The sequence below is a fragment of the Cavia porcellus genome, unplaced genomic scaffold, assembly GCF_034190915.1.
Source record: "Cavia porcellus strain 051 isolate PalLab524CR breed Dunkin Hartley unplaced genomic scaffold, mCavPor4.1 scaffold_31, whole genome shotgun sequence".
NCBI classification, from domain to species: Eukaryota; Metazoa; Chordata; class Mammalia; order Rodentia; family Caviidae; genus Cavia; species Cavia porcellus.
Window position 1 is genome coordinate 12054056 of NW_026947514.1, and position 13481 is coordinate 12067536.

A 13481-nucleotide genomic window follows, 5' to 3' on the forward strand; every position below is an offset into this window, starting at 1 on the left:
AGTATAAAAATTGAAAAAATAATACATCGTATCTGTTCATAGTTCCAATTTTAATTTTTCCTGTTTTGAAATTTGTTTAATTTTTCCTTTTTTGAAAGTTTTGTTTTTGAGTTATTTTATATACACTTTATATATCACCTAACTAATTCTACAATAGAGAATTATAAGCTTTTTTTCATTTCTATTCAGTTAAAATGAAGTTAAGTTTTAATGTAGTTAGGAATATAAATAAATAAAATTTAAAATGCTTAAATAATTATAGAACTTTTTAGCTTCATATTTGAAACTACGAATGATAGAGTACTGTGTCCATCTCTGATTCACGAAATTTCTTCATGAAAATGAAGAAGTATTTACTTAAGGCCTGCCATTGCTTAAGAAGGACACTAGAAATACCAGGAGAACATGAGATTCCAAATTGATTTTAATGTAAAAAATGCTTGTGAAATAATAGTTGAATTACAGTTAGCACAGAGTACTCACAATCTCTCAGTTTATTCTTAGAAAGGTTGGAATATGTAAAAGCCTTTTTGATATTTGATACACATGTCAAAATGTGTTTGACTTCAGTTTTAAATGAAGGTTAAAAAAAACTGACAAATAAATGCTTTAGACCAGGAACTATTTTCTTGTGTAGATTCACACATAATGTTTGTGATGTATTACTGTAGAGATTTAAGATATGATAAATGAGTAGGATTCCAGTGTTTTCTTTACTATAATAAGTACTTTTTTTCTTGTCCCTTTGTAGTTTGTGATTTAAGGACCAGCAAACTACCTGGTTCCCCTGGACTGAGCAAGTCTATGTTTGATCTTACGAGTTCATCTCAGCGATTCATCCAGGTAATTATATAAATTTAATTAGATGAGATAGTATTTTTTTTTCAAATTAAAGCATCAGGAATGTGTGGATTACCTTAGGAATACCATGGTGTATATTTTTGTAGATGTATAGATACCTATTCTAATACCTGAACAATACTTACCATTGCCTATATGCATTATTTTTAGGAAGATTTCAGTTGATCAATAAAAGGCAGTATTTCCTTTTTGTTTTTCATGATTTTTATATGAGAGTTGGTATGCACTTAAGGAATCTTGAAGCAATTGGAATTTAAAATAGTATTATATAGTAGTTGAAAGCTTAATTTAACTTTATTAAACATAACAAACTGGTTATTAAAAATTAGTATTTCTCTTGAGATGTAGCACTCTAATTATTCATTGATATTAATATGTTGTGCTGTTGAGAATTTTTTGATACTTTAAAAATCTTTCATTTTGTGACTTTAAAATTGGGAGATTGAGATAAGCAACATAAAATGATAAATCGTTTCTATTCCTATATGTGAGAGTAAAAGCACTATGAAAGTGTTTTTAAATATACTTGTGAACTTCTTTCCCTGTGAATATATATACATAGTTCTCAGTCAAGTAAATTTTTTGCAGACTTAATTCTTTATAGTAACAATTATTAATATGTGTCAGAAATGTTTGGAGAACTTGTTAAAATATGATTTCCAAGCCTTGACCCCAAAGTTCTTGTGGAGCCAGAATTTTTATTTCTACCAAGTTCCCCAGGGTTGCTGACATTGCTCTCTGAAGGACCATGTTTTTATAATGCTGTCTTTGGGTAACTGAGAACATCCAAATATGTTTTTCATTAATGTTTTTAACTATGAAAGTTAAGAAATGATCTCCTTTTTATAAAACCAAACCTCAAAACAGCAATGCCTTTCCAATATATTATTTAGTAAGATATTTAAGATTTTCTAGTAACATACAAAGACAACTTCCCCCCTCCTATTTCTTATCTAAAAGTGGGGAGTTCTGATTAATAACACTGTCAAAATGGTTGGTATGCAGTTTGATACTGAAATGGGCTTTATGATATAAATATCAAAATCCTTTAGATTTTATATGGAATTTCTGACTAAAGAAAAATTTTATTTATAGAGACATGATTCATGGTCCAGTGTACCCAGCAGTTCTTCTTCAAGAAAAAATTCTCAGGGGAGTAACAGAAGCCTAGGTAAGGAATAAAGTATAGTATTTTATAATCTTAAGGAAATTATTTAGTTCATTAGTAGTTTGGAAATGTGTATGAGTAGATTTTTAAAATTCTGCCTTACTAAAATTCTATGTCTGTTTTGGTAGTATTATTAGCATATGAATACTCAAATAAGAAAGTCCATTTCTCAGTGTTTAGGCATTAATGGATTTTAAAAACTGATGCTATTCAGTATTTTTGTTTCTTTTCAAATAAATGAATGAAGGATCTTTAGAAGCATTCAGTACCAAACTTTATCAATATTATTTGGGAAGTTTTTTCAGAGTCCAACCCCTCTCACTACAATTTGGTTTTTAGCCATGTGCTTTCTATAGTATACTTTTATTCCAATATTTCAATAAAAAATAGAAATGTTATTTTTGTCTTACTAAATTGAGAACTTCAAGAATTAAATATAGGCTGGCAATGGGGCTCATACCTATAATCCCACCACTCAGGAGGCTGAGGCAGGAGGATCACCATGAGTTCAAGGCCAGCCTGGGCTACATGGTGAGTTCAGGCTAGCCTAAACTGCAAAATGAGACCCTGTGTAAAGAAAGAATTATAGTATTTTTGAATTATGCTTTTAAAATTTGATTGTGTCAAAGCTTAATTGGATTAGAAACATTACATAGAATTTTAAACATTTTTATCCTTCTACAATTCAGATACAATTACTCTATCAGGAGATGAAAGAGATTATGGGAGACTGAATGTGAAATTGTTTTATAATTCTTCAGTGGAGCAGATCTGGATCACAATTTTACAGGTAAATTAGTGTAGTTAATACTTATCACAAAATTGAATATTTAGATGTATTAAGTATATACTATTGCCCTTTCCTGAATTTAGTATACTATAGTATTTTGAAGAAAATAGTATTTAATAAAATATTTAAGAACACACATCTAGGCATGGTGGTATACTCGTGTAACTCCAGCTATTTGGGAGACTGAGATAAAGGATCACAAATTGTAGGCCAGCCTGAACAATTTAGTGAAACCTTATCTCAATAAATAAAATAACAAGGGTTGGAATGTAACTCAGTGGTACAACACTTGCCTTGCCTATGTAAGGTGCTCTGGGTTCAATCCCCAGTACTAAACAAAGAAAAAAATCTGTAGTATGCTGGAAATATGCATATTTTTAATCTTAAAGTAATTAGCTGGACATGGTGACACATATCTGTAAACCCAGCACCCAGGAGGCTGAGGCAGGAGGAACACCAAGAGTTCAAGGCCAGTCTGAGCTACATAGTGAGTTCAAGGCCATGTAGTTCATACATAGTGAGACTCTGTCTCAAAAACCTAGAAAAGTAAGTAAATAAATAAATAAATAAGAAATTGATATGACATCTAGAATCTTTAATGTGAATGAAACATGGTCTTATATACTAAAGTTTAAATTTTTTATGTAAAGTCATTATATCAAATATAAAATATTTGTTCAGCATCATTTGTAAAGCTCAAACTATGCTTTTTAATCTTTTTTAGTGCAGAGATTTAAGTTGGCCTTCTAGTTATGGAGACACACCCACTGTTTATATAAAAGGAATACTAACATTACCCAAACCAGTACATTTCAAATCTTCAGCCAAGGAAGGTTCCAGTGTAAGTGGCTATTTGTGTTTGAATTTCTTTTCTGGTTTTTTTCATATTTGTCACTTTTATCCATGTAAAGAATGAGAATAAGAAAGTTCTATTTTGGGCAAACTAAAAGTTATGTACTCTTGCTTTTTAAATCTTTAAATTTGAATTTCAAAATTTAATTTTGAATTTCAAGAAATTTGGTATTTCATTTTCCAATATAAAGAGACATTTAAAAATAAAATCCTAATCACTAAATTACATAGACAATTAACAATATCTAGGAAAATTACTTGTTTTTCTTGTGTGCAAGGAAAATAAATGTGTATATTTTCATCTTTTTTGCCCCAGTCCACTTTGGCTTTGAAAAATAATTGCATGTTTGTAATAAATTTCTTACAAGTACCTAAAGGACTTCTGATACTGAATTTAATTTTATGGACTTTTATTTTCACATTAATTTAAATATATGTTCATATTATCTTTTTTATTTTAAAAGAAATAAAAGAAATCAATAAAAAATAGCAAAAAAAACCATGAAAACAATATTGGCATTCAAAAACAAGACAGAAGGAAATCCCCCATATTGCATATTATTATCCTGCAAATATCTGCTCAGACTATCAACTTTAGGCCAGCAAAGTCAGTCAAACAACATAAGCATTAAGTTGTTTTTTTCTTTTTTCTACTTCAGTTGCTATCACCTCAGCCTGTGTTATTCTGAATTGCTTATGCTGGTGGGGTGGTGAGGGATAGGTGCTCTTCTTGTCTCCCAGCCCACATACCAGCTGGGCTACAGAGGGCACGGGTTGGCTTCTTCCTTCTTCTCCTGGTCCATATGGCTATCACTGGCTCAAGGGAAGGTTCAGGTTAGTTTCTTGGTTGTCCCCCCAGCCCACATGGCTGCTCCTGGCTCACAGTAGAACATGGGTTGGCTTCTTGGTTCTCCTTCCAATGCATACAGCTGCTGTAGGCTCACTAGAGGGTACAAGTTGCCTTCTTGATTCTCCTTCAGACCCACAACTGCTGCTAGCTCACGAGAGGGAGTGGGGTGGCCTCTTGTTTCTCCTCTCAGATTATCTTTTGAGATGGTTAAAAATTAGGTTTTTTTTCTTTGCAAATGAAAAATTATGTTCTAAAAGGACGTGTCATTTAAATATAAGGTAATTCAAATTAATAAACATGAAATTATTTATTCTCACTGGTACTCATAGAAATACAAATTTCAGTTACATTTCAATTTCAGTTATATACATTCAGTGTTGCTAATACAATTTGAGTTATATACTTTCAGTGTTGCTAATACAATTTCAGTTATATACATTCAGTGTTGCTATTTCCTTTTTTTGCTTATTAGAATTAGGAAGGCTGGATATGATGGTACATTTCTATGTTCTTAGCACTCAGGTGGCTGAGTCAGGAAGATTGCTGTGAGTTTGAGACCAGTCTGGGCTAGACAGTGAGTTCAAGGCCAGCGTGAACTGCATAGTGAAACCCTCTCTCAAAAAGACAAAGACAAAAAAAAAAGAGGAAATATTTTACTAGTACTTTAGAACATAAACTTTCTGGAAATTATTTTGACAGTATACATCAAAATCTTAAAATATTTATACTATTCAGTATATTCTAGGAATATGTTCTGTGAAATAATCTAAAATGCAAACAAAAAATATGTAAAATATTCTGTTTAGTTTTAGTCATAGTGAAAAAGTTGAAGACAATCTAAGTGACTTGTTCAGAGAAATGATTGAGAAACCTGATGGTGTGTCCCTGTACGCTAATTTCCTAGGCTACTTTAACAAATCTCAATAAACCAGATCATGCAGTTAAAAGAGTAGAAATTTTGAACTGGGTATATTGTACAGTGCTTCCCTACTCTGTGTAAGACCATGGAATCCTTCTCTGGCATAGCAGACAAACAAGAGAAAACCAAAAAAAAAAAAAAACCCCAGAAATTTCTCATAGTTTTAGAGGCAATGAAAATCAAGATTTTAGCAATGTTGATTCCTTTTCCAAAGAAAAAACTATTCCACACCTCTCTCCCAGATTCTGTGAGAGCCTGTCCTCCTTGGCATTTCCTTGTTCTTTGGCTCATAGATGCTAACTCTAGTCTCCGCTTCCATCTTACTGCTTCTTTGTGTTTTCACATGACCACCTTCCTACAAATATACAGGTCATACTGGAGCAGGTGTACCATACTCCTTTTTAATTTGGCTAATCATGTCTTCAATGACCTTGTTTGCTAGTGAGATACCATTCTAAAATACTAGAATTAGAATTTCAACATGTCTTTTTTGATAATACAATTCAGTCCATAATAATATGTGATAGGGTACTAGGTAACTATGAAAAACAATGCTTAGGAAGAATTTTTAAGGGTGTGGATAAAGTATTCTTAATAAGTGGAATAAAGAGTAATCAAAAGTATGTGAATATGTGTGCATATACATCAGGATCTCACTTTGTGAAAATATGAAAATATTTTTGCAAATAGGAAGGAGAACAAAAATTGCAGAGGGGAAGAAGGGGTAGGGGATTAACAAAGAAGAAGAATTAATATGTATGTGTACAAGTACCAACTCCTCACAATAAATATAATCATCGTGTAATGTGAACATGTACTAATAAATAAAATTAAGAAAGTCTATATGGAAATAAATCTTAACTCTGTTTATAATCCTAACACTCAAGATGAATGCTTTCTGAATTAAACAATTTAATTTTTGGTCTTCAGGTATAACTAAGTTAACTTAGGAAAAACTAGGGGAAGTGTTCATATATTAAAAGCTGTGTGAAGTCTTTTGTTCTTAAAATTTATTTTTATATATCAGATTGTATGAGAGATCCCTATTGTGGCAAAATGTGGAAAACATAAGTAAATGATATACTTGCTTAATCTGTAAACTTGTTAAACATTTCATGTGTAATATATTATTGGTGTAATCTGATGGCTTGGGTGTCTTGAAAGATCTCTCAGTGGTTGGGAGAGTCTTAGAAACACAGTTCTGATTCTACAGATATAAGTGATTATATATAATAGTAAAATTTGGGGCACAATATTCAAAATGTTAGTTGCACAGATGTCTTACCTTTCCAAAGGATGTGCTAAACATGGTAAGAGAGAAGTATCAATAGTAGAGAACAGTCTGGTCACTGTTAAAGAGATGATTGTGCTCTCTGTGAAAAGTTAAAATGTAGGTATTATGTGCTCTCATAAGAGATTCTTAAACTACCCTCAACTATTGGAGAATAAGGTAAAGGGCAGAAAAGATACTTTAGAACCAAACATGTAACACTTACAATTTTTGAAAAGGAAAAAAGCTGTATTCTAGTGAGCTTAATGTTGATATTGAACTGAAAATTCCTAAGTTATTAAAAACAGTATTTATAAAGTTAAGGAAAGTAATATTCAAGATAAACCAGAAAAACAAGTTATGGCCCTTCTCGTTTTCATTTACATTAAAAATATTTTTGTTGTATAAAACAATCTTTCCTAGATGCAAGCTAAAATATTTGAATGACATGCCAACCTTTCTTTTCAGTCCTCTTATTTATATATTTTGTATATTCTTACATTTTTAAGGCTATTGATTTTATGGAAACTTTTGTATTTGCTATTAAACTACAACATCTACAAACTGTGAGGCTTGTATTTAAGATTCAAACCCAGACTCCCAAGAAGAAAACTATTGGAGAGTGCTCTCTGTCACTCAGAACACTTAGCACACAAGAAATGGATTACTCTTTGGATATAATACCACCTTCAAAAATTTCTGTAAGTGATAATGGTATGATATGTTTCATAGACTGGTTTTTGTTTGTTGGAGAATAATTTGAAAACAAGACTCTCAGAAAAACATTATTATCATTTAAAAATACTATTTTAGAAATAGATTGTTGTTCTGCTTTAATTTGTTTTGTTTTGTAACAAGATCTTGCTATATAGTTAAGGCTGACCTTGAGCTTACTCACTAATGGCAAAACTATGGTACATATGCTGCAGTAGGCTTCTTGTTATCATTGAAAGTTCTAAAAAGGTTTGCCATCATTGTACTTTGTAGTCCAGGCTGCTTCAAATTCATGGTGATCCTCTTGCCTCAGCCTCCCTCTCAAGTGCTGGGACTACAGGTATGCACCACCGTACCACCATGCCTGGCAGAAATAATTGACAGAGGTTAACATAACCATTTTCCTTTCTCCATTGGAAAATAACCTTGAGTTACCTGTTGTAATTTTTACTGGTCTCTTATATTTCAGGGGCAATAACTGAACTATGAATAACTTTAAATGATTAACTTTTTAATGGCTAATGATTTAGGAAAGACAAGAATCATAAACTCCAAATTCAGTCTGAGGTTGCTCTTAAATAGATGAAGAAAGGTATTTTGAAGTCAGGTGTGGTATCACACACCTGTAATGCCAGCCTCTGAGAAGCTGAGACAGGAGAATCACAAGTTTGAGCCCAGCTGAGCAACTTAGTAGCTTAATATGATACTTAATAGCTTAATAAGTAAAATTAAAGAGGGGAATCACTTGGGGAGTAACCATGTGAAGCCTGAGTTTAGTCCCCAGTACCACAAAGAGAAAGTTACTTTGATCATGAATAAGATCTGTTCACAAATTGGCTAGAATGAAAGGGAGTTTTGTTTTGTTTTGTTTTGTTTTTTTCTGTTCTGTTCTACTGGGGTGGGCAAGGCACTGAAAATTGAGCCCAGAACACCAAACCTGTCAAGCTCATCTACTGCTTAGCTATATCCTCAGCCCAGAATACAAGTTGTGTTTTGGGGTTTTATGGATTTTTGTTTTTGTTTTTTGGAGGTTTGTTTGGTTTTTTTTGGTAAAAAGCCAACCACAAGCACGTTTAACATATTCCTACCAGCTTGAACCACTGGTAACAGATGCATGACCGTCTTGTTGGGTGGCTTATACTACTGGTGGTAAATACATGCTCAACTGTCCCATCAGGTGTGGTGCTACATGAGACAGTCATACAGTGCCACCAGTGGTGCTAAGCCATCAGCAGAAAAACATATGAATTAAGGCCTCATTGGAATGTGTCACTTTGAAGTCTGCTTGACTCCCCAACCCATTTTTTAAAACTATTACAGTAAAATATATTTTTAAAAAGGAAGTTTTTATTATCTATAAGCATGAACTGTTATATATTTTCTGTGTAGTTCAAGACAATTACTCTTTTAATTTTTTCTCTTTAAAATAAAATAAGATAGAGGAAAAAAAGACAATTCCTCTTCCTTCAAAATGTACCCTAGAAAAGTTAAAAGATTGAATACCTCTAGTGCTTGATTAGTTTTTGAGTCCTGGTATTTGCGTCTCTCAACAAGCCAGCTAGACACTGACTTTAAAGTGCTTAGGAATTCCTGATAATTTAATTATGTAGTTTTTGTGTCAGGATAACATTAATATAATTGTCAGAAGTTTTATAATGTCAAACCAGTGTGTGAAATTAAATTTATATAAAATTTATACTTTATCTGTTTCTAAAAGTATCTAAAATGATTTGAAGTGCTACTTAACCTTAGCTGCAGGTTAGAATCACCTAGGAACTTTTTTTTTTAATGCCCTCATCTAAACCAGTAAAATCATTTACTAGGGGTTGGGCGAGACACATTTGTAGTTCCCCAAATTATTCTAGTGTGTAGCCTGTCTTGAATTTGCTTGCTATTTCTTGCCTATTTTCTCAATCTCGATCCCCATTGTGCTTTGTTTATGGCATTTAGTATAATATATAATTATTTAAATTACTAGTTGTAAAGAAAACAAAACAAACTTTCGTCTGTTTTCCTCATGTTTTACTATGTTGTTACTAAAGACCTCACATGACTTTCATAACTGAAGATTTGCATATAGATATGAAAGCATGTCAAATTATATTTTTGTTATTTTTCTGTTAAAATATAGCAAGTATGAGAGGAATTTGTCACTGACACTGACACTAGCTTAGTAGACAGTAATCTGAAACCATATTTTTTTGGGACACATAAGAACATTAGTCAAATGGACAGTTCATTTGTTAAAGCTCTTGAGTCCTTCAGAAGACAACTCAATGCAGGTATCTTCTGGTGAATTGAGACATTATCATCATATCTGCTTTGGAGAATTTGAATTAATGATTATAGCAAGATTTCTACTAAATGACATTTCATATGTAATTTGAAAGTCAAAAGTCTCATAAGCACCTGTATATCTGCTATGTGCCAAGTGCTAGGGATACAATTGATACCCTGAAAGAAAAGGTATCTGGACCATTATATTTATGTTATTATTTTTGTCTTATATTTTGCTGTTTTATATCTTTGGCTAATATTGTGCTTTCTTTCACAGGTTTTAATTGTGACAATGAAAGAGCCAGGCTCCTATAAACATCCAAAATGACTATTTTATGATGAATAGCACAGCTTTCACATAGAGCTAATACTTTTCTCAATAGAGTTCTTGATCTTGACCAATAGTAACATAAGCATTTGTTTAAAATCTTAGAGACAGTTTGTCTGAAGAAATAGCTGGCCTTCATAAAGGTTTAGCTTATGGCTGGTTTATTGCTAAATGATCTAATGTTTATACCGCACTTACAAGACTGTGTTTGAATTATCCTTAATGTGGATATCAGACTGTGAAGTGCTTGCCTGATTTCATACAGATAGTTAGTTGTTCAGGCATCTGGATTTACCATGGAAGGGTTCAGGCAATTGGCTCTGAACCCTTCTGTGTATTGCTCTCCAGATTGTGGTTTGCTGTAATTAGCTTAGCATTTCATTTTCAATAATTCCAGGAAGGCTAACAAAGGGTTTTTTTTTTCAATAATATATCACTCAACAGCAGATATCATACCTACTTTCTTCCATAGTTTTGTTCTCATACATAGAGTCAATGCATCATTCAGGGAAGTTGAGATAGGAAGATTGAAGGTTTGCAACTTAGTAAGACCCTTCCCCAAAATCAAAGAGTTTTTAAAAGGCTGGTGATGTAGGTCAATGTGAAAGCCCCAGGATCAATACCCAGTGCCACAAAAAAGTAAATGTGTTGCATGTTGTGTGTGTGTGTGTGCATGCACATGTGTGTAGTCAGTACATACTTGCTAGTTGATTGAAATTTTTATAATCTGGGTTAATTGAACTAACATCATGGAACATAAATTTAGTTTGTGAAATAACTGTGGAAGTGGGAGATTATGTAACAAGACATATGTAACAATTATGTAAAAAGACATATTTTACCACCTTTAGATGTTTCCGTGTTATTTAACCCTGGGTACAAAACCATAATGAAAAAAGAATTAATGAAATATCTGAATCATGCTTCCTTTTTGTTTTGTAAACAAGTAGCTGCATTTTTAAAAAACATATCAACTTAAGTGTGAAATATAGGTTCTAATCAGTCAATATATATGGCAGTATAAATAATTCATGTGAAAAGAATAATACACATTCATTAAATTAAACATCAAAAACATTAAATTTACTTCTTTACTAGAAGTTGGCATTTATTGCCAAAATAAACAAATTTCATCATTTTAGACTTTTTAAGAGAAAATTAACCTCAACAGTTAACTGTAAATTTTTTCTGCAATTCACTTTTCATTATCTATCTTTTACTTTCTTGTGGCACAACAATTTTAAAATACAGAATCATGTTTTAAGAAAATGCCTACATGCAGGATGCTGAGCTAGGAGGATTGCTGTAAGTTTGAGGCCAGCCTAAACAACACAGTGAGACCTTGTCTTAAAAAAACCAAAACAAAGAAAATGCCTAAACTTCAGTCAATGGCATGTACATAGAAGAATTTTCCCCTGAACCAGTTATTAAGAAATACTGGATAATTATCAAATGTATAAACCTCTTCATAAAGTGTTCTCTTATTTAGCTATTCTATAACACTGGAATCAGTTCTAGGAAAGACTTTTATGTCTGAATGCTGTCTTGGTAAAATATGTAAATGTTATATTCTTTCCTTATTCTTATTCTTTACAGTATATGAACAGTAATGTCTTTGTGTTTGGACAGCTTTGTGTTTCTTTTATATTTTACTCTGAGAATCTTGAAATTCACATAATAGAATGTCTTGTGCTGCAAGTCACAGACAAATTTACCTACTGTCTTTTGCTAATGACCAGTAATACCAAAGACCACATTTTAATTTTTCTCCTACTCTAAATCTCCTTCATTTTACTGTTTACCTCAGATTTTCTTTGACCTTTTCCTTGTTATTTACTGCCTCGACACTTTGACTCACTTCCTCCCTGCCAGCTTTCTTTGGCCTGCTTCCATTCAAAGTAGTAATTCAACTCTTAATTCATAAATCTGTTTATTTTAGAAATTCTTTATCTTCTAATTTTTGTAGTACCTACTCTGATTTCTAAAATTAGAAAAAATCTCATAGGTACTTTTAAATCATATTTCATATAGTCTTAATTCTTTTAAAAGTACAGTATATTTCTTGTTTTTTTAATTTCACTGGCAGTTTCACCATTAATACTGCTTCCAAATTTAATTTGTTTTTAAGTTGAATTATCTTTTGTTACTCATTTTAAAGTTCAGTATGTAGATATAATTTGTGTTTTCAAAGAATTCATCAAGTTAATATCTTCACTTTACAGAGTACATGACCTTTATCTTCATAACCTTGTTTTATAACAGCGCTTTGGATATCAATAGAAAATAATGCTTTCAAATGTTCTAACTATAGCTCCTTATATTTGAATTTTTTAACTATCCTTAAAGTTTATTATTAATTACTTAGTGGTATTTTTGGATATGTAGGTTTGCCATGCAGAACTTGAACTGGGGACTTGTTTTCAAGCAGTAAATAGCAGGATTCAGCTGCAAATTCTTGAGGCACAATATCTTCCAAGCTCAACACCTCTGACTCTAAGTAAGTATATCAGTAGCTCAAAGTACATCAAATGCAGCGAGAATTTACAAATAGATAAGCATCAAGAGATCAGTGGATTAAAATCTTTGCTGGATACACCATCAGGTCTTATAAAACTTTGATTTACTAGACCTGGTTCACTTGACTACCCTATATTTGGAGGTCTCAGATCAGCCCTACCTCAAGGGATAAGAAGAGGATAAGAGTCCTCTTTTTTTTTTTCCTACCAAAGGAAGGGAACTATCTGGATCAGGCAAAAGCAGTGGATGACTATCATAGCTAGAAAGACTAAAAACAAATGAAACTGAAAATTCAATTCAAGAAACTAGAAAAGCACAGAAATGTAGAAATAAGGGATTAAAGATGATGTTGAACTTAATAAATATGGAGACAACAAATAAACAGTAAAACCAAAAGCTTTTTCTTTGAAAGAATTATTAGCTAAATCTAGCTGGTTGTGTGAAACAAAAAGTAATGGAAAAAAATGAATGATATTGTAAACAAACAAGAGGATATAATTTGAAATTTAGAAGACATTTGATAATAAATGATAATAAATGGCAATCTCATTGTCATTTAGTAATTCTACTAAATCATTTATATATCCATATAAAATAAATGATTTTCTAAGAAATTAACTCAAGATGAAGAAGTTTGAAAAGAATACCATGAAAAGATAGTTAACAAACTATCTTTAATATAAAGCACAAGAAAATTTTACTGGCAGGTTCTACCAAACTCTTGAGAATATATAATACTCAAGCAGTATGCTAAAAACATGAAAAGCATAATTTTGTGAGATTAGCATATTTTTAAAATCAAAATAGAATGACCATCACACCAAAAAAGTAACTATAGACTGATACCACTTACTTAGGGTAAATGTAAAAAATCCAAAATATTAGACTGCACTTTCTGTTTGACATGTAGGGTTCATGTGTCAGGCAGACCAGGA

General features: G+C 31.9%; 1 protein-coding gene across 2 annotated transcripts in view; it reads left to right on the forward strand.

Annotated features, from left to right (window-relative positions):
- The window catches only part of Tc2n (tandem C2 domains, nuclear), a 31218-nt gene that overhangs the window by 13770 nt on the left and 3967 nt on the right, over positions 1-13481 (forward strand). For both annotated transcript variants that reach the window (XM_003462642.5, XM_013144380.3), the window contains exons 6-11: positions 752-843; positions 1957-2032; positions 2719-2819; positions 3544-3660; positions 7220-7411; positions 12415-12526. In XM_003462642.5, the coding sequence (XP_003462690.1) occupies positions 752-843; positions 1957-2032; positions 2719-2819; positions 3544-3660; positions 7220-7411; positions 12415-12526 (690 nt within the window). The remainder of the gene's footprint in view (positions 1-751; positions 844-1956; positions 2033-2718; positions 2820-3543; positions 3661-7219; positions 7412-12414; positions 12527-13481) is intronic.